The sequence below is a fragment of the Cololabis saira genome, chromosome 11 (genome assembly GCF_033807715.1).
Source record: "Cololabis saira isolate AMF1-May2022 chromosome 11, fColSai1.1, whole genome shotgun sequence".
NCBI classification, from domain to species: Eukaryota; Metazoa; Chordata; class Actinopteri; order Beloniformes; family Belonidae; genus Cololabis; species Cololabis saira.
Genome location: NC_084597.1, coordinates 15118371 through 15141007, shown reverse-complemented (window position 1 = coordinate 15141007; position 22637 = coordinate 15118371). Strand labels below are relative to the sequence as shown.

The 22637-nt window shown below is 39.1% G+C and overlaps 1 protein-coding gene across 1 annotated transcript in view; it reads right to left on the bottom strand.

Moving 5' to 3' along the window:
* Window positions 1-1375, bottom strand: part of dab2ipb (DAB2 interacting protein b) — a 168718-nt gene extending 167343 nt beyond the window's left edge. The window contains 1 exon segment of the mRNA XM_061733807.1: window positions 723-1375. Coding sequence (XP_061589791.1) covers window positions 723-846 — 124 coding nt within the window. The 5' untranslated portion in view covers window positions 847-1375.
* Window positions 1376-22637: the final 21262 nt, after the last annotated feature.

Here is a 22637-nt window from a genome sequence, read left to right as displayed (position 1 = left end):
CCAAAGACTCAGTGATAGTTCTCTTCTCTCAAGGCAAGTAAGTTAAGTTAAGCCTTTGGGGCAGACTTATCTCTATAATCTGGCAGTTCAAACATTGGCAGCACTTCTAAAAAGGCAGAAAAATGAACTAAGGCATTACTGGAGGACATAGACTAACAGAAAAAGAAGTAGTTATGCGGTGCAGAAAATTACCTTAACTGACCCAAAGCCTTTCAGAGCTGCTAAAAGCAAAAAAATACCCGCAGGCATAGTGCCTGAGCAGGGTGGGACTCGTCAGGTCTTCACTGAACTGGGAGCCGTCAAGTGTGAAAACGGCATCACTGTGTGAATACTGAAGGCAAACTGTTACTTCACTGTATGCAAGAGCATAGAAATATAAGCAAGAAAACACATTCACAACAATTGAGTTTAGCCATGTGGCTCTAAAAATAAAGTCAGCAAAAGAATAGTTCCCATGTGAACAGCACAGAAAACAGAATAGACATTTAGAAAGGGGAAACGGGCTATTCTATGTTGTGTTGCTTTAACAGAATAAAGATAACATCTGCAAATTCCATTACAAATATGAGCTTCCTCCAGCGAATTGGGGACACAAACATGGTAAAAATCACTAGTTAGTGCAGTGTTTAAGTCAAATTCAAACAGCTTTTGTTCTTGAACCTGAAGCTGTAGCACTAGATTTTTTTTTCCTTCCTTTTAAAAGCAGTTGTAGTATTTATTACCCCTGTTGGTAGATGGTCTGGTGCGGCTGCGGGACCGGCTTCGCTGACGCTGCAGTCGAGATTTGCCCAGGAATCTGTAGTAGTAAGAGGGTCTCCCAGATCCCTTCCTGGTAACCCCGGCCATGGTGCCACTCTGCACCCACCAAGCAGCTAGATACGGCACTGGAAACAAGCCCTCTTGTTCTGGTGTCAGTGCAAATAAAGTGCAGGCAAAGTTCTCATGGAGTCAGGCTCGGTATATCACAAACTTCATATAAGAGTCCCCTTGCAGAAATCTACAAATACTCAAAGTTCTCATGGGTTGTGTGTGGATCCACTCCACTGTGAAAGCATTTCCTACAGCCAAAAGAGCGGATTAAACCATCAAACATCCACTTCTGTTAAATGCCCTGAGTCCAGTCCCACAAGCTTGGAGTGTTTCTCCAGCTTTGAACACTCCCCCTCAAAGTTTCCCACAGTGAGATCCCAGAGGCATGATGTCCGGAATACTGTGTGAGTGTGTATCCTGAATGACAGGAAAGCTGTTCCTGTTCCCGGTGTAAGAGTGCACCGAGGGAATTTAATAGACGGTCAGAAAGCTAATCCTTCAGTTTTATAAAGCAGTAAAAAAGTATCACGGCGCAGCTGTATACATCCATAACCATAGTCCTAACCTCCTGTGACTCTGGGAGAGTGTATTTAACAGAGGAAGGAGAGGAGGAAGGCATGCAGTGTAGCTGAGAACAACAGGAGAAAAACTTTGGGATGCCTTCAAAAACATGCACAGACAAGACGCCGGGTGGAACGGAGTTAACAAGACATCTATCACATTACAGTGTCTCTTACTCCCAGCCCAACAGCTAAAAACACACAGATAAAAGATCTTCTAGTGCACAACAGGAATCTGTCTTACAAAAGGTGCCACCTCCCCTGTATTTTACTGGCTCCCGATCCAGCAGTAATCTGACTCCTGGTTTTACAACCTTCCACTTTAATTTGCTTCCCAGGGCAAGAAAGGCATGACTGGGAGTGATGGCCTATCAGAAACAGATGTAAATAAGCCATAAAGAGGGTCAAATAGCCAATCGCAGGGGGTTCAGGAGAAGAGTTTCTGGTAGACAGAGCATAGTCCACAACTGAAAACAATGGCACACATCCACGTCAGGGCTTGTTGGAGTTTCCATGGCAGAGCCACAAAAAACTCCAAACACATTACGTCAAGATGAAGCTAAAATATTTGGCATATCTGCAGGTTTTATTTTGCCTCCATTTTTTCCTGCTACCTATCATGACTGTTATAACACATTTTTCCAGACTTGAAACGGCATTCAGTCAATTGGGCACTGGGCCTTTCAGCTTTTATGTTTCTCACAACTTCCTTCAGTCATGCCGGTGAAAATGACTGACGAAATTAAACATCAATGATGTTCCACCTTTCTCAATCAAGCTGCTAAATGGAAACATACAGTACATAGGGCTGTTCGATTTTGCCCAAAAATAAAATCTCGATTTTTTTCTCTCAAAATCCGATTTTCGATTACGATTATTTCGTGAATTGACAAAAGGCAAAGAAATTATTTCAAATATGCTGTTTTTTTATTGAACATTTGCCCCATTGGGCTTTAAGTGCAAACTTTGCTCTTATTAAACCAAAAATTAATGAATAAAGTGCAAAACTCTGTAAAATAAGTTGAAAAAAAGTTTTAAAAAATATAATAAAATGTAAAGTTTTATCTCTGAAAAAAAAAAAAAATCAGCAAATCAGCACTTGCAAACATACAGTAAGTTATATTTCCAATTAAATAAAACAAGACATTTTCTAATTAAACTAAACTGGGTCTTTGCATGCTAAATAATAATACAACCCATGAAGGAGGTAGAGGTGTGTAATGTCAGTCATTACATTTGCTATTCACATTTGCAAGTTTTTTGCAAGGAACACGAGCCGGTCTACCCGGTGGCACATTACAACGCCCCCTCCTACACTAAAGAGCCTCTCCGATGGGGCACTTGTCGCAGGTATTGAGAGGTATTTCCATCAATCATTAATATGGTATCAATCATTAATATGTGTGCAGACAAGGTAAAAAAATAAAAATAAAAAAAGTGAAAAATCGATTTTACGAGTTTCACGTTCTAACATCGTTCTAATTACATAATCGCGATTACGATTTAAAATCGATTAATCGAACAGCCCTAACAGTACAGACCAAAAGTTTGGACACACCTCATTCAAACAAATGGGGAAGTGTGTCCAAACTTTTGGTCTGTACTGTACATAACCAATAAAAACACTAAAAAAAATCACCATAAATGTCCATGATCACAAGCAACAGTCCATCAAACAAGTAAAAATTTCAACTCCATAATCTGCGTCTCTCTACCACTTTCAAAGATGGATTCACTTTCTAATTGCAGGTAATTAAAGTTTTCCTCTCCTGCTCTCTCTTGCTGACACACTCCATTACGTTTCCTTCCTTCAGTGACTGCTCAGTAGTTCACTCTGATGCCGTTTGTTGCTAGTGGGAGCAGTGGGGACCATTACACCACACTTTGTCATTGTATCTGTCGTTACTTCAGCCCATAAACTACGAATGACAGACTGCAGCAATGTGTGCAGGTCTCTGCGTGTCTCCAGCATAAGCTAGACTGTTTGCCTCCAGTTCCACAGAGAGTACTTAGGTAGTAGGTCCATTAGTAGGTATAGATCAGAAATGGTCTAACTGGAGCCTTGAGCGTGGAAACAGAGGAAATATAAAACCTTTTGGCTTCAACTTACTGCTTCTGGGTTGTAGAAACAGTGTTACCGGTACATGAAGCTGCAACCAGAAGTTTACATACCCTGGTGGGTTAATGGTGGATTTGAACCAAGATTCCAGGCCTCCTTGCTTGCGCAGATCTTTAAAGTAAGATGTTTAAAAGACATTTTCTAGTGAATAAAGGTCAGGGCTTTTAATGACCACTCCAATACCTTGACTTTATTGTCTTTAAACCTAAGCTTTAACTTTTTGGCTGATATCTTAAGATGTTGCTTGAATTTATCCACATAACCGTCTTTCGCCAGGATATTTCCTTATTCAGCCGCAAAATATGATTCTGCCACCCCCATGCATCGCAACTAGAATGGTGTTGTGACACCTGTAGGTTCTCCCTTTTTTCCAAAATACATGACACTGATCTTTATGAATAAACAGTTTAATTGTAGCCCTATCAGACGGTAAATTAAAACCATTGTCCCTATGTGCAGCTGCACACTGTAATCTATCATTTTTTCTCTCATTGAGCGACTTGTGAGACTTTTCAGCTCATGTTAGTACTGAACATGTTATAAAGTGGATAATGATATTCTATTCTCAGATTGAGCCAACACCTGTGTTAGGTCTTTCATTGTTGTTCTGGGGTTCATTTGCATATGCTGTTCCCCTCCTGTTTAAATTTGCATATTATTATGTTATGAACAAATGAACAAGAGACCTTCAGGTATCTGCAAATGTTCACATTTCTTTTCCTTATATCATGGTTGAATATTTGGTTTTTCCATGATGTCACGCAATGAGATCCTTGTGTTTGAAAGTCTGTCTTACAAATACATGTGTGCCTTTGTCTCTTTCTTCAGACATTTTACGAACTGAAAAATACATCAAAGAATCCTATATGACCTGAAAGTTACCTAAACTTTACTGTCAGAAATTATGAAATGTAGAGGGGCACGGTGGCGCAGCTGGTAGTGCAGCCGTCTCACAGCAAGAAGGATTGTATTCCCGCCGGGGACGCTGTGAGCACTGAGTGTGTGTTAATGCTGCGTTCCATTTACCTCGGAAGTCGGAACTCGGAACTGGGAATGACGTCACAGCCGAGTTATCAGCGTTCCAGTTACAAAGTAGGAAAACAAGTTTGTAGTTCGCATATACCACATGAAAAATGTAAATTACACTATAGCAGCATATATATGCCGAACAATACTTGTATACGACTGATTTAGTGTGACCAAAACTAGAATGAAGTGCTATGAATTTTTACAGAGCTCTCTTCTACTGTTTACAACCGGGGCAGCCATCTTGGAATGTGAACTCGGGGGTGGTGAAAACTCTCCCACTTTCCCAGTGGGAAATCCCACTTCGAGGGGCGTTCCAGTTGAAAATTCCGACTGGGAACTGGGAAATCCCCACTTCCGAGGACAAATGGAACGCGGCATAAGTTCCCCCATGACTTCAGTGCCCACACCCTGGGTTGGTGGGGTTGGTGAAAGAGCCCTTCTGTGTGGAGTTTGCATGTTCTCCCCGTGTTCCCTTGGGTAGCTAATGTGAGCTACCCTCACAAAAACATGCACACAGTCCTGGGCTACATACTGCCCCCTCTGGCCAGCCGGGGCGCCAGATGGGGTGGGGAGGATCTGGCCGGAATAACGTGATTCTTCCACGCGCTACGTCTGGCCGGAGAAACTCCACCCTGTCTGGTGAAAAGAAGCAGCCTGCTCACTCCTCAGGTTAAAAGGAGCCGTCTGTAAGAAATGGCCAAAACTGGTACTGCAGTCACTTTAAAAATATTGTTGAGCGGCGTGTACCCTCCCCCTCCTCCCCCCAACCAGAGGTTGCCAGGTTTTTCATCCAACACGTTCGTAGCGGCTGCTGCGATAATTAGAGCCGAGCTGGCAACCCGGATGCCGAAACAATACTGACTTTGTGATTGGGAGATAGGTGGAGGGTGGAGCTTTAGGCCAAAACAAAAAATGATAACATAAACATCAGTTGAGGGCTGCAACTCCTCTTTTTAAACTGGAATATCCTGGCTTGAGTGCTGTTGTCAGTGACATAAGTATTTGAAATGAACATGATTTTTAAATGTCTGTTGACATATCGGGGTCATTTTATGATTCGTTTTATTATTGCTCTTACATACAGCTCCTTTAAGGAGGAGACCTGAGCTCAGTGCAGGGCCCTCTCAGGGTTGGTAGAGGATGGCAATGCCCAGGACTGTCAGTTAGGTAGGAGCACTGGGTGATATAACGGGGAAAAAAATCTGGGTAAAAAAAAAAGAAGAAATTATTAAATGAAATGGACTGTCTCCCTCTGAACTGTTTGTAAAATTCTAGTTGTAACTGTATCTACTCTCAGTTTCGAGGGCTGAACAGCAGTGTTCAGACTTTTGTAGACCAGGACACTAATAGCAGTTATAGAAAAACATGTAACCTTATAGCGAAACTCATTTGGCACACTGATTATTCACAAACACAAAAAAGAAGCACTGAAAGCCAGATTACCTTTATTTTGCTTGAATAGTAGCCTGGTTTTCAACCCTTCCCTGACTATTTGCATAATAGCCTCTGTGGGAATAGCTACCCACAATGGATTCTTGTTTGACAGGCCAGGCATTTTACAGGCAGTCGGTCCAGAGAATCAGGGTCATGAAGGGTTTGTGTGCTGATAATGGCTCTCCTCTGATTTGACGACAAAGGCACCAGTGAGCAGTGAAAGGACCAATAAAAGGAAAAAGGTAGAGTGAACGACAGGGTGTTTTTTTTAGCATGCATGCCAACTGCGAGACATGACGAATAAGTGTTTTTAAATGTCAAACATTAATTATACTTTTAAATAATAATACATTCTCTGGTCAGAACTTAGCTCTGTGTCTTAAACCACCAATAAGCAAGAGCCCAGAGATTAGTAAAATTCAACTGAACTGCTTTTTTCCCTTTCCTTATATTATACAGGTAGTGTGGCCATTGAACTCTAAATGAAGCAGGTAAGGTCCAATTTTGTGCGTGCTTTTGAAAAGTTACGGTATTTTCTCCAATAAAACCTCCTTCCAGTTGTTTGGCAAAACATAGAAACTGATTATCTGCAGGGGAAATGTGAACACCGCTATGTGTTCTGCATAATACCAAAACTGAAACATGAGTGTTTTTATTTACAGTCTTACAAAAAAGAAAAAAAGCACAACCGTGAATAAAGGATGATATATATTACCACCGAGAGGCATCGCAGGTCCTTCCTCCCCGCTGCCATCAGACTGTACAACCAGGCCTGCTCTCAGTAGCCAGTGGACAATAAGATGTGCAATAATATAAGATGTGCAATAATATAAGATGTGCAATATCTGTCAATCTGCCAGTCTACCTCACACCACCTGCTTTTCTGCACTGTTTCTTAACTGTATATACTGTTCATATCCTGTGGTTATACATATTTTTATACGTATCTTTTTGTATTTTTTATATATTTTTTTATTTCTGACTTTTCAGTCTTTTTACCCCTCCCCTACATGTGTGTGCTAAGTGTACTGCTGACAACAAAATAAGTTTCCCCACTGAGGGAGAAAATAAAGGATATCTTATCTTATCTTATCTTATATGAAAATCTCCTCAAAGGCAACTTTTTCCCAACAATCCAGAAGCATTTCCAAGTGTGATGAGCACCATCACAAAGCAGAAGTGTTAAAGTGAAGGATCGTGACGCTGGAATTTTGGATTTGGGCCTGAAAACTCCCGAGATCTGTGAATCTGTAGTCAGTCCACAAAGCTGGTGGACAAGCTGGAAATACCACATTTTCATTAACTCGGGGTGCTTATACATCAGGAATGGATCTCCACGAGTCAGGATTAGCCCGAAATTGACATTTTGAAAATGCATGTCAGTGGCATAACTTCTAGCCATGATTGTGAAAGGTCAGCAAAGTGACAAAGGCCAAAAGCAAAGTGACTTATCATTTCTCACAGAGAGCAAAGGTCCAAAACTGTCTTAAATGTTTAAAATGGCTGCAGCCCAGGCTATTTCTAGTTATATGAAAGCCTCATCATAAAACACATTTCATGACATCGGCCTGGTGGTTTGTTTGGCACAACCTCAAAACAAAGAACGAACAACTGCCTTGTTCATCATCATCATCATCATTTTCAACCAGTCAGAGGAGATGGGGTCTTTAGGCCTTTAAGGTCCTGAGAAGTGACCGGTCCAGAGCTGTCTGTTTGCACACAAGGCCTTTTCTTCAATTTTACAACTGCATTGACAACCATTTTACTTTGCGATCTACAAATTGAGGTTAAAGATCTGTCATGTAAAGAAGTTGGCACACCTGAAAAAAAAAAAAATCAATTCTGAAATGTATATCCAGTTTTTAAGATAAGATAAGATTGTCCTTTATTTCTCCCTCAATGGGGAAATTCACTAGTGACTGGTCCAGAGCTGTCTTCCATTTAAAGCTTTGTATTGTTCAGCAAAACAATGCTAAACCAAATCCTGCATTAATTACAAGAACGTGGCTTTGTGGTTAAAGGTTTGGGTGCTGAACTGGCCTGCCTACAGTCCAGACCTTGAACCAGTTTAAATTATTTGGTGTATTATGGAAGTTAAAATATGACAATGAAGACCCAGGACTGTTGAGCAGCTCAAATCGTTTAACAGTAAGGAATAAAGACAACATTCCTGTTCTAAAACTCCAGCAGCTGCTCTCCCGAATCACCAGATGTGTGTCCGCTGCAGTTAAAAGGGGAGCGGATGCTACACAGTGATAAATATCACCTCGTCTCAACTCGAGAGATGCTGCTGCTGCCATCAAATTCAAAAGTTGCCTGAATTTCATAAGGTGAAGCATTTCCTGAGTTTAACAATTTGATACGTTTTATTGTGAATAAAATATAGGCATGTCCAATAAGAAAATCAATGCATTCATTCTTTTTACATTTTACAAAGAGTTGTAAATATTTGAAAAGCTTTATTAAAATTGTGCTTCCTTTAATGCAGCTGATTACGTGTGGTTCATACCAAAAATGTTCTCTTATTTAAAGCAGCACAATGTAACGTTCAGCTTTTGTTGAGTTTGGCGGCTCCTTTGGACAAAAGCGGTAGTGCTTTACCAGAAAGAACACTACATTTCCCATGAGCACCAGCATGTACTGCTGGAAAACTCCTGTGCCCATCGCGTGCATTTGTTTTGATAGCGAATGAAGACGGGACGGACTTTCAAAACTACTTTTCTGTTTCACCAAGTGAACAGACGGAACGCAAAAAAAAAAGATGTTAAACTGCTGGAAAGGAACTGGAATTTACTGGGATACCTTAAACAAGGAAGCCAGGGAGCGGTATATGGAGGAAATAATGATTATTAACGGTTTGGGTTCATATGAAATCCCTATCAAAGAGTGGAGCTCCTCGTCAGAGCTCCACTCTTTAGTAAGGACTTACTGCCGCATCTGCACAACCCACGTCTTAGGCTACCTTGTTTAGGAGTGTTTGGCAGCTGCTTTGGTAAATGTTTGACTCACCATGTGTTTCAATAAATTTGTATAATAGTACAACATACAGTACATGTTTTGTCTCCCTCTTACTTCTCTTTTCTATTTTTTGACTGCTATATTATGCTGAAGAGGCTCCGAGGCGTGAGCAATATTTTTGTTTTCCTCGTGAGATTATTTTTTTCCTCTGCAGCTACAAATAGAGTTCATATTTTTTCCTCAACAAACCAGTTTTATCTGAAGATTGGGGTTAATCGCATCGCAGAGAGCTGGCCAGCAACTGCGTTTAGCTGGCGAAGTGGGGAATAAAACCCGATCCGACCCCGGTCTGTGTGTTTGTTTGTGGTTTAATAAACCCGTGTTTTGATCCGACTCCGGTCTGTGTGTTTGTTTGTTTGTTTGTGGTTTAATAAACCCGTGTTTTGATCCGACCCCGGTCTGTGTGCGTGTTTGTTTGTGATACTGTGTGGAAGGTTATACTCGGTCGTTACAGCCGCGATCCAACCGAGTCGACGACTCTTTCACTCTTTTACTCTATTATCTCAGATCCTCAGTCTCCGTGGTTCTGCCTCCGAGCAGGAAAGCGGTGAAAAGTTAAACCATTAGCGATCTTTTCACCACGTCTGTTGTGTGGAGCTGCTGCAGCCACAACACAGCAACGAGTTAACAGCTTCTCCTGAGCCACGCCCATTTTCGTCTCGACTACGAATCGGGAAGGAGGGGGAAGTGACGTATGCCGTAAAGCAGTCAAAGCCGTAAAAATGTGTAGTTTTTTAGTGTGGCAGGGTTCCTACCATGCACCAAAGTTACATAGTGCCAGTGAAGGCGATACAGACCCCTCAGACCATGATAGAGGTTCATTAAACCTGTTGGAAGTTGATGTACCATCACAATGACTCTGGAAATATTATATTAAGGTGGAAAAGTTACGTAGTGTCGCTTTAAAGGCCCTTTAACCCTTTTTTGTCATGAAATTATAATTATTTCACCCATTCTTAAAATGAGAAGGGACAATAAATAAATAAAAGGCCATGTTAGTTTGTCTTCTTTTTGCTTAAAAATACAAACTGCTGTTATTGTTTGACTTACTTTTTTTCTTCATATCAAACATGTTGCTCTGCTTGAGGATCCGAGTTTGAAGACGTCAGTAGGTTTAAGAGTAAAAGTGCTCATTTGTAAGTTTCTTTAAGCAATTCACCTGTCTAACTGAGCACTTTCTGAACAGTCAGTAAGTGGAATGACAATCCCCACTAGGAGATGGGCAAGAGGTTGGAAATTAAAATCCAGACAGATCAATAACTATAGTGATCAGCGGCGATCATTAAGTGCTCCGTAAACAAATTCTTTTAGCTGGCCAGACATGGAGGAAATGATGTACTTGAGCAAAAAAATCTTTCTGGTTCTCTTTACGGACCGAAACAGGCACAACTGTAATGATTTAATTAATAGAACGTAATGGAGAAGGAGAAAATAAATAAAGGAATGTCTGCAGCATGTTGTTTTGGCCTTGGCAATGTAAAAACTTTGACTTCCCATATCAGAATATCAAAACTAAGTGAAATATATCTTACCTGTAGCATAGATCATAAAAGTGACAGGTCCAACAAGCCGATGGCATGAAAGAAAAGAAAGAAGCACACGTTAGTCCATCTCGTTTTGTACTATTACACCTTTTTATCTATTACATTGTAACATAGTCGTAGTTCACATTAATAGGATTTTAGGAATAATTGCACCTGAGTAGGTTTGTGTCAAGTTTTAAGTTTTATAAGTTTTATATGCTGCAGCTCTCTGAAAACTGCAGGAATTAATGAGTTAAAAATAAAGCCTTAAAAACTTTTGGTGCTCTAAAACACAAGAACCAACTCCTATCTCAGTGCAAAGAAAAACACAAATAGAGACGTATTGATTCCTGATTGTGGCTCACTCTTTGTCTCCACATAGACGTTTGGTCTGATACAGAAAGAGACGCTGACTATTACACCTGAAATATAGCCAACCATTAAAGCGCAACAACTCAGGGGGGAGTCACAGCTTAAAAGTATAACTATTACAGATGTCTTATTCATCCAAAAGGGGTAGAGCAAATTAGTATGGAGTACAGGCACTGATAAAATGAAAGCTGACTCGTATTGTGGACCTGCCATGGTCTTTCACCCAAAGCGAGCTGGGATGGGCTCCAGTACCCCCACAACCCTGAGTAAGAAGACATAGGATAATAGATGGATGATTGCTGGTGGTGCTCTGGTAAGAGTCTCTGTGGGCAGAAGATTTTAATTAATAGAAAGAAAAATAGAAGAAAAAAGGTTAATGAGGTTCTTTTTATTTTTAACATGAAACAAAACTGCACCTGAAAACTTTGTAATGCAATTAATTTTCCAGTTATCAATTTCAGAATTTAAATAAATACTATTCAAACTGTGCCCATGTCAAATGAGAGAAGAACGGACAATATCTGTAAAGCACATCTATCCATCCACCCATAATCCATCCATCTATCCACCCATGGATCCATCTTCCCTTGATCCTCCTCAGGGCCGCAGGCAGATTAGACCTGTAACACTACTGACCCCTGGTGGAGGACAAGGTGACTTACACCTACACTCGGTAACAACACCACAGTCCTGAGGTTGCACCAAGGCTTCACTCGAAATAAGCATGCAACAAGTAATCCAACCTAAATCACTGTGAAATTGAACTAGAACTGACTGGAGCATTTTAAAACACAATGCTAGAATTCTTTCTAGCATTAAAACTCTTTGATATATTTATTTGGTCACGTTGTTTTTTAAGTTATTTGTTGATACAAAGTTTTTTCATGTAGATCAAGGACCAAAAGGTGTAGACAGAAGCCAAAGCTTATTTTGTCTACCCTTTTAACATAATATAACCACTACAGTGCAAGATTTGAAAAAAACGAAACTAAATAACTACGTGAGAGAGAAAATAAATAAATAAATATATATATATATATATATATATATATATATATATATATATATATATATATATATATATATATATATATATATATATATACATACATACATATATACATACATATATATATACACATACACATGCATACTCACATACATGTGAGATAAAGAAAGAAAAAAGTAAATAAATAGGAAAAAGAAATAATGTTGCTCAAACTGGCCTATCTCGGCTTAACAGCATCAAGATGTGCATACATTCATCCACATGTACCAAACCCACTTATATATACATAGCTGTGCATACATACATACATATATATGCACTTATTTATACCTGTATACACATACATACGTGTGCACTCATCTACACATACATGCATACATAAGCATTCATATACATGCATCCATACATGCATCCTTCCATAGACATAATACACACATAATTCTGTCCATAATTTTGCAATAAATTTACATAATGTGGCTATGCCAATGATTTATAATTATTTATAATATTATCTTTATACATATTTTTGAAATATTTTAGTGTATTACACAGTTTCATTTCGGTATCAAGGTTATTCCACAGATTGACTCCTTTTACTGAGATGCATCTCAGTAAAAGGAAGTAATATATATATATATATATATATATATATATATATATATATATATATATATATATATATATATATATATATATATAAATATATAATACAATTCTCAGCCCAAAACAAAATGTAAATTATATTGGCAGAAAGACAAAAAGGTGGAAAAAGGTTGGGTTACATTAAAATAGACAAATGGTTTTAATTCTTAACAAAATTGCCCCCATAACGTTTTTAATTTAGTTTGTGAAAATGAGTTGTCACAAAAATCCTGTCCTGACCTTCAACTGTTTTATTTATTTATTTTTGAATTATTTGTCTGTAAATGCATGAATATCATTGTCACATGGTTCAATCTACAAGCAATCTCGTGACATATTATCATTATGTCATATGGTCATAGAGCTATAAAACCTTCATAACCATTAAGTAGAACAAACAAAGAAGACCAACAATCCTCCTTTTGTGATTTCTTTCGACTCCAGAAAATCTACCAACTGCACAACAATTCAAATCAATATCAAATTCCAAAGTCAGATCCTCATTATTAAATGCTCTTCCAATGTGTGTACATTACTAAAGCATCTTGATCTGGAGTGTGGTACATTTTAAAGGCAAGATCTACTACCACATGTAGAGTCATTAAAGTTGGCCAAGACAAGATTTCTCTTTGAACACAAAGATGCTAACTAGCCCTTCTGTTGCAACTCGTGCCATCTATCCGTGCTGTGTTCCTTCGACCTCTTATCTGTGCCTTTCACTTGGCCCCCAAGTAAAGGCCAAACTGCAGAATGTCCTGTCCTAAACAACAACTCATTAAACGAGACTGGAGACAGAAAGAGAACAGAGGAGTCTGTGTGAACGCTTTGGCCAGAGACAAACACATGCGTAAGATGGAGGCGGGGAAGAAGAAGAGACAAGGGGGTAAGCTCCTTTTTTGCCCTGATTAAAAGAATAAAGAATAAAGAGAACGAATATGGAGTGAGAGACAGAGATAAGAGAGTGCTTGCTAATGAAGTACACTTGAGACGAGAAAGACCTCTGTGTGATGGAAAATAAGACACAAAAAAGTATTTTCATTCAGGCATCATGATGCTAAGTCTTTACAATAAACTGGTTCACAGATTGACTTTTTCAGTGACCAGGAACAGAACATTTTTTTACCAAATCTGAGGCAAGATTCACATGTTCATGTTTTAAGCATCAACATTCACCCTTCTTCTTCACCTTAAACACAGCTGCAGCAACTGCATTTTTATCTCTTTGCAAATACTTATTTTGCCTTCTTATATGTCTGACCTCCCATTTTAAGTTTTGGCTAATTGCAAAATTAGTTAGGTCAACTGCACACCCTTACTTACTCAAAAGGAAAATATACCACAGGCTGCAGGCTGTGCTACTACTACTGCTACGTTATTTGTAGCCTTTTAGATTCAAAATTATGTTCTTGTGCACTTCAGATTGACAGAATTCATCAGAATTGGATTCTATTTGACCACCAGCTACGGCTTGCGATTAATCGATTTTAAATCTAAATCGGATTTATTAATCACAATCGATGTTAAAAAAAGGAAAATCGGAAAATCGATTTTCCTTTTTTGCAGCTGTCTGCATTACAGACAGAGCTCGTCTAGTCATCTTTGTTTGGTCAAGAAAATTGTAAATGTTGTCACTTTACTTAACTCTTACAGTATCTTTCAATTGCACTTCATTCCCAATAGGGACATTTGTTTGCTATTTTTCTTTAAAAATAAAGATAAAATATTTGAAACAATTTATTCCATTGTCTTTTGTAGTTTTACCAAAAAAAATCGAAATTGAAATCGAAAATCGGGTTTTCAGAGAAAAACTATCGGGATTTTATTTTTGTCCAAAATCGCCCAGCCCTACCACCAGCCAATAACTGGACGCATCTCTTGTGAACTTTGTCTGTTGCTTTCTTTTGGTAATGAAGCTTGTGGTGGAGAGTTGAGAGCCCCACCAGCACATCAGCTCATCATTACGATGCTAAAACTAGGGCCTGGTGACCATTGAGCATTATTGTATCACATCCTCCTGAATCTTGGATAACTATGTACGGCGAGGGTCTCCAAGGTATTTAGGGTGTACCGTCCATTCATTCATCCATTCATTCATCCATCCACCCATCCTCTGCTTCCTATCTGAGTCTTGATCACAGGCGAGAATAAAGCGAGTATTATACTTTGCATGTCCACAAATGTGTAAGAGTCTTCCAGCATATCTACACCGTTTGCTGTGTAATCTCAGATTTTATTCTGACTGTCCACTCTGGGCTATGCTGTCAGGATACAATGTGCACATGTGTTGACTGGAGCTGCCATCTGACCAAACAGTAGAGTGCACAGGCGGACTATAATAGGAACAACTACACATCTGGGTATGCTGTGCATGTCTGCATGCATTTCTGCAAGAGACTATAATTTCTGCTCGAGGTCCCTTATAAACTAAGCCAACAATCATGTGCCAAGGGATCTGGAGCCTTGGATAAAGTCTAGTCTGATGAGCACGTAACACACTGCCAGTTCTGTCAGACCCTGACAACATTTTATTTTAACCAGTTGAATGTGTTTGATCTGCATCAGGTCTATCAGTGACTTTCACTATCCCACTTTTTGATGCATGATGACAATGCATTTAATTAAAGGCAGAGATGTGCTAAACATTCCTTGTAATGTGTCAGTTTAGATTAAATGCATGTTTTGATGAAAAATGGTGAAAAAACTAATCAGTGAGAAATATTTTGGATTATTTGATGCTTTTAAAGAAGAAGATTATTTGCGTCTATCATCTTGTTCTTCTGGATACTACAAACAGCTTATGACCACATGCAAGGCTGGGAATGCAGATTGACCAGTAAATTCAACATTTCACCTTTTCTGTTGGGTTTCTTTGTTTGCATTTATATTCACATTGCTCTTCTGTTTTGTCATTACTTTGCAGGCCATTTTGTGACTTACTGTCATGTTTTGTTTAAAGGAGGGGAGATTTTCTCTATATATTTAGTTTTATTATTCTTTGTATGGTCTTCATTTTGGTACTCATGATTCACGTTATACTGCTACATTGTGTAACTTATTAACAGTCAATTTAAATTTATTTTTTTTTGATTGTTCAGGAAGCAGAATATCTGGGTGCTTCTGCCGGCGCCCCCTTCAGGCCTGGAGGAGCATTGCAGAGACCTGGGGAGCCACAGCTGAACTGAATTCTATTTAATTTTGTTTGATTGTCTCTTGTCTCCATACACCCTGAGGAAGACGTAAGCCGACACGCGTTGGTGTTTTTTAGTATGTAACCCACTCCAATAAAGGTTTTTTAATTTTTTCAATCCACCAGAGTGCCTGCATTTTTTCCTTTTGAGATTACTGTTGCACCCATTGCAAGGGCACCGGTGGTTGTAGGGACACCAGCAGTGCTCCTGTTATTGTTTTTTAATTTCCCCTTTTGACTTAAGTTTCTTGTTACCACAATTTACATTCTGCATCACTGATGACATTCCTCCCATGAAACTCTTCTACTTTACTTTGGGAGAAAAATGTACCCCCTCACCCGAAGGAGGAAGAGCTGTGGTCTCACAGGGATGCAAATTTTCATCGCAGTTTCTTTACCGTGTGCCGTAAATCATCATTACAATTCAAAATCTAAAAAAAGGACAAAGATGAGCCCACTGAAGTGAACAGGAAACAACCCTCTGACCGTCTCCAAATCTGTGAATGAGTCCAGGACTCACTGGGGGCCTTGTCTGACTCCTTACAGCTCACAACTCAAGCAACGGTCTTCTTCTGTCTTTAAAAAGGTATCAAATGTATTTGAGCCCTGGAACCATGACATGTCAGTAAGTAAGAAAATAACTGTTATTTGAAAAAAATAAATAAATAAATAAATAAATAAAAAATCTACTAAACAGGCAGTGAAATTGTACATCAAAATCTTTTTCATACATTCATTCATTCATTAATCCATTCATTCATCCAGGCATATGGAGTCCTTACAAAAACGGATGCATTTCACTACATATGCAATAAGCAAAAATACAGGAATATTATTGCCTACTGCCACTCTTTTTACATAGTTGGCTCAAGTTACCATGGCGACTGAGCTTCACTGAGCTGCTGGGCACTCTCATTGCTGCTTTCAGCTATATATAGAAGTGTGGCCATAATAACATGTACTTGAATGATGTTAATGTAATTAGAACCACATAACTTATTTATGACACCAAGTTCTTAAAGTCACCCCCTTCTTTTTCATTCTTACACCACTGTATTCCCTAAAACTTCAAACTCATTTATTCCTTATTGCATTTCACAAATGTTCATTTGACAGAAGTGTGTTCATTGTGTTGTAACGTTATAAAAGATACATCTCAAAACAGGCAAACTTGGATAATTAAGTGTGAGACAGCTGTGAACTCTTCATAACCAAACCTCTGCAAAGTTGCAAATTAACACAGAGAAAAACATCATAAAAGAGGCTGATGTTGAATATTTATTTTTAACTGATAATTGATAATTTGATAATAAAAGTTGTGGTTTTATTACCTGTTGATCAACTTCATCCTACCACACACGCACAGGATGGCAAGACATTGTCAGAATTACTATTCAAAACAGGGCCGGCTCTAGGATTTTGGTGGCCCTAAACAAGATTTTTGTTTGTGACTTTCAAAAGCACTCCAAGTGCAATGAACAGACAGATGGACAAATAAATTATCTACACATCTCTCACTTTCTTATAATAATCAAAATATTGTTTGAATTCATTTCCATAAGGAAATGGCTTTGTTAAATATATATAAGTAAATTGAACTGAACCCGATTTGGGACTCTTCAGATCATGAGCAACAGCAAAACTACTTAAATGGTTCTAATTATATTATATAAGTGTTTCTGCATTCAACTATAAATAATACAAATTATATGAATTAATTGCTTTTTATCGAGGTGTGGCAGACAGCCAGAAACCTTCAGGCCAATAAAAACTGTTAATACTTTTCCATGGTGACTTTTAGATTAGCAAACTTAGCTCATTAAAAAAAAAAAACATTAAGTTATATTCTTGGATATTGCCACCATCCAAAAGCAAAAAAAAAAAACAACTCTGGCTTGTCTTCAGTAGACAGACACTTTTTTTCTTCCTCTTTAAACTGCCTTCAATCTTCATAAGTTTATTTTCTTTGACTTTTCTGTTTCAATTTCATAGGTGATGAATTTGTAGTTATGGTTCATCTATGTATCCAAATGGTAATTGTGCGTTGCATGCACAAAGTGGAAAGAAAGCATAAAGAGCAACAATAAAAAGCTGAGGAATTAACTAACGGCAGGATAATTGGTGCACTACAGACTCACTTCTGTAATGATATGTGTTGTGACCTATAAAGCACTGGCTTTTTCTGCCCTCAAATTTTGAGTTTGATTTTATTTTTCTGCATCTTTGCTGCCTGTTCTGACAGAGCATGAGCAATTACCAGTACTGTGCAAAAAATAATCAGTGCATGAAATGAACAAAAAAGAGAATGGAGGGGATATCAATCCTCCGTCTAAATGGCTCAGTCCATTTCAGCAACATTTAAGTAGACACCTTGTGCTCAGTAGGTTCCCCCAGCTCTTCCCGGGGAATCCTCAGCTGCTTCCAGGTCAGCTGGGGGATATGACCTATCCCCCCCAGAGCACCCTCTGTTCTCCCTGGGGACTCAGCCCAGCTGGCTGTGTGTGGTGGACTTCTATACTCTCAGTAGGTCATGTTCAAGACAGCTTGGACTTGTGTTTTGTTTAGTAGCCAAGAACCGCCTTTACTGTTGTAACAACGGCTCGTTTAGATACTTTGGTTCACTGAAATGTTTCTGAAAATTACTCTAACACACTACAAAACTGCGCATACCCAGATGTGTAGTTGTTCTGTTTTCCAACATTTTTAATGGTTGGCTACATTTCCGACGTTTGATGTGAGTTTTCATTTAGGCTTAATAAAATATGTATTAAAAGTACACGAGGAGGGCACTAGGAGAGTTGATAAACCTTCCTGGTGCAGATGTGTCAAACTCAAGATCCAGGGGCCAAATCTTGTCCGCCACCTCATTTCATCTGGCCTGCAAGAACATGCTAAGATAATTATGCCTTTCAGAAAACTATTCTGTACACATTTGTAGTGCCTTTTTTTTTTTAAATCACTCACTTTCACTTTTCTCACCTAAATTTCCATTTACTCCTACTGTACACACTCTGCTGAGCTTTCCTTACACAAAGTTTATATGAGTCAAAGCAATCAGGCGAAACACCTGATGATGTTTGCACCTCTGCTGTGTAATACTTAATGTTCTTTAAGGGGGAATTCATGGCATTCAGTCACGCCTCATATAAGGGTTGTTACTTCCCATCCAGTCACAGAGACTCCATTGTCATGTGAACAATAGGCATAATTTGTGAAATGGCCACGTGGTCCACATAGTAGGGTCACACAGGGTTGACTATGGATTTGGCAGCAACACTGGTAAAACTAGGGCTGAAAAGCAATTATTGTAAAAATGTGTATGAACCAGTGACTTCTTCGCAAATGTGCTGAGTATTAACTGATCTCCCATGTGCAAGCGAATCATGCAGCATGCAGCCGCCTACGTTCACCTCACATATGTAACCATTACTGGAGGTGTTTCTTTTCAAACAAAAATATGCTATACAACATATAACCCATATTCAACTGAGGTAAAAAAAAAATATGTCCATACCATTCTATAACATTCAAATGCAAAAAGTAGTACCCTCTCTTTTAATCCTGTTTTATTTTGTGTAAAAACAATTAAAAATGAAAGCTGCAAACAACGATGAACGGGCCCTCGCACTCATGGCCACCGCCCCCCATAAGCATATCAGAAATTACACCACCCACGACTTACAAAACGTTCAAAAGTTATGGCAGAAAATAGGGACTATGAAATATCGACCAATCTGAAGAAGGGGCGTGGCTAATTTGCACCAATTATGGCCAAGGACTCAAAACCATGTCCGATGACACCACCCACGAGTCTTTATGTCAAACCATTCAAAAGTTATTGCAGAAAATCAGAAGTATCACATATCGACCAATCAGAATAAGGGGCGGGGCTAATTTATGCCAATGAAGGTCAAGTACTCAAAACCGAGTCCGATGACACCACCCACCACTCTCTATGTCAAACCAATCAAAATTTATAGCAGAATATAGGGACAACCAATCATAAAAAGGGGTGGGGCTAATTCAGGCCAATGAAGGTCAAGGACTCAATACCGAGTCTGATGACACCACCCACAAGTCTTTATCACAACCCGTTATGGCAAAGTTATGGCAGAGAAAAGTTTTCTAGGGGGCGCTGTTGAACCATCTTGCCACGCCCATTAATGCAAACCATGAAATATCAAATGTATCACCAGGCCTGACTTGCATGCAAAATTTGGTGACTTTTGGGGAACTATAAAATATGGACCAATCAGATGAAGGGGGGGGGTGCGCTTTTTGGCGTCTAGCATCCCCACGGTAACACTTTTGAAAGAGAAAAGTAATGCGTGTAGTCACAGGATGGAGACGCATATTTTGATGTATAACACACCTGGGTGCACATTACGGTTCGGGCCTTATTAACTGCCGAAGAAATGGCAAAAATTGCGGCAAAATTACACGATTAATTCAAAATGTTAAAAATGGCCGACTTTCTGTTCGGTTTCGGCCATGGCTCTAACAGACTTTTCTTTAGGTTGTGACATGATACACAACGCCAAGAGAAAAATATATAAGCCACTCTTGCTGCATGCCAATCTGGACTGGGTTGCAGCTCTTGGGATAGCTCTTGGAACGTTTCCTGAGCATTAGATAGTCTGGGCTTGGTGTGAAATTGGAGGAATGTCCACACCTGAGATGATTGGAAACTGTCTTTAGTGGAGATCCCACTAAATTCACACCAAGAGCAGACTGTGTAATGCTTAGAAATATCCCAACCCTGAAGGTCTCGCTGAACATATTAAATGTTCACGGCAGCAGGTTTTCTTACAGACTGGACATGTACAGCTTGTTTCAAAGGATTGCCAAGATCCTGGCTCTTCTGCCTGCAAAGAAGATGAACATTGTCAAAATTACATCTGAACAAACCGCAAGGCTACCAAAATAATGTTCTATGCAGTGCACAGATGAGTCCAAATCCGAGTGGTTTGGCCTTAATATCGTGTGCCATATTACACAAAAACCAAACAGCATCTCAGCTGCAACATCTGGCAACATCCACTGGCAAACACAGCACCGGAGAAGGGATGATTTTGGGTTATTTTGCTGCCACAGAATCTGGGTAGCTTGCAATCAGGGAGGGGACCATGAACACAAGTATACTGGGGAGGTAAATGTGAGGTCATCTGTTCAACTCCAAAGTTTGGTCAAAATTAGTTCATGCAACAAGACAATGGCATGAAGCACAGAATCAAAACTTCAGGCCAATAAACAGCTTAAGAAAACTCAAATATCCCATCTAAAAAAAATTGAATATTCTGGGAATCTTAATCTGTAAGCCATAATCAGCAATATTAAAGTAATAAAAGGCTTGGAATATTTCAGTTGATTTGTAATGAATCCAGAATGTATGACATTTTTTATTTTTTTTTTTAAATTGCATTACAGAAAATAAAAGAACTTTATCACAATATTCTAATTTTCTGAGACAGTCCTGTGTGTGTATGTATGTATGTATGTATGTATGTATGTATGTATGTATGTATGTATGTATGTATGTATGTATATATATTATTCCTGGAGACAATGATGAGCCAGCTCAGCTCAGAGTTGCAGCTCAAGTTCTAATACTCTCTTTTAATTTCCTTAAGACTACATTTATTTATTTATTTTACATATTAGCATCTTATGAAATGAAGAGAATAAGCAGTTATAGTAGCTAGTCATGTATATAGTCTATAGCTAGTCATGGGTCTTGTTGGAATGTGTTTGTGCAAGGTCAATTTAATTCTTTTTTATTTATTTACTAGTTTTCCTTATTTAGCCATTTGAATAGGATATAGGGAGTGGTGTGACAGGAAGTGGGGTACGACAACGAGAAAAGGGAACCTTTGGGAGTGGTGCTCATTTTCCCTTCTTTCCTGTTTTGTCTCAGCATGTGAGTCACCTTCTCGCAGTGGTTTCTCTCACTCCCCCGGAACAAGTGTGACAAGATTATAGTCGAATGCAAGATAAACTGAGGAGGACAAAAGTAAGTGAAATGAAAGATTTCAATCTAATACATCCTTAAGAAGTGTGGTTATAAAGTCCCAGCAATGTGTTTTTCATATCTACCTATTACAATTTTACACAAAAACATCAGAAAGAAAAGTTGACATTGCTTTGTTTGGAAAATAGGAGCACTGAAAAATGCTTGCAAATGCAAGATAATGGCATGTAACAAGTGAGCAGCAGAGGCATGTGGTTGTTACTAGATAGCAAAGGAATATGTCCCAAACCTGGCCCATATCTGCATTTGACCACATTTCCACCACACATGGCCCAGATCTTCATTTCCTTTGGGCCTTTGCACCATGCCTGGCCCTCACATTGGCCAGGCCAGGATGGGAGATTGTGTTGAAGAAAAATCTGGGTGCGATCGGTTTCCTTTGCTAGGAAATTATTATTATTTTTGGCTTTGTGTTAATGGGACTAATCTGGAATGAGCTGAATTGTATTAAGATGACATTTGTCTTAATGTGGCACTATACTGTATGAATCAAGCTAAATTGAACTTAACTGATTCACAGATCTGTTCAAATGAACCCTAAGTGGCCACTGGTAAAAATCTAAAAGGGATTCAGCAACTTTATAGTCTACTTCATGGTGGAATAACTTTGTATAGCCTTATGCAACATATTTCCCAACATATTTCCCATATTTAGAGGGCAAACTGGTCCTTACTTTGTTTTGTTTCTGTGCGTTTAATTATACTGAAATCCCTGAACACCTTATTTGACACCAGTCTTAGTTTTATGCAGCATTTCTGGTGGCAATAACAGCACTAAAGGCTGAGTTATGGTTCTGCGTCAAATCGACGCTGTGCCTACGCCGTTACCGTGACGCTGTTGTGAACCCTTCGGACTTCTCCGTCACTCCATTTCGCCACGGTGCAGTACCCACCGTGACCTCTAAT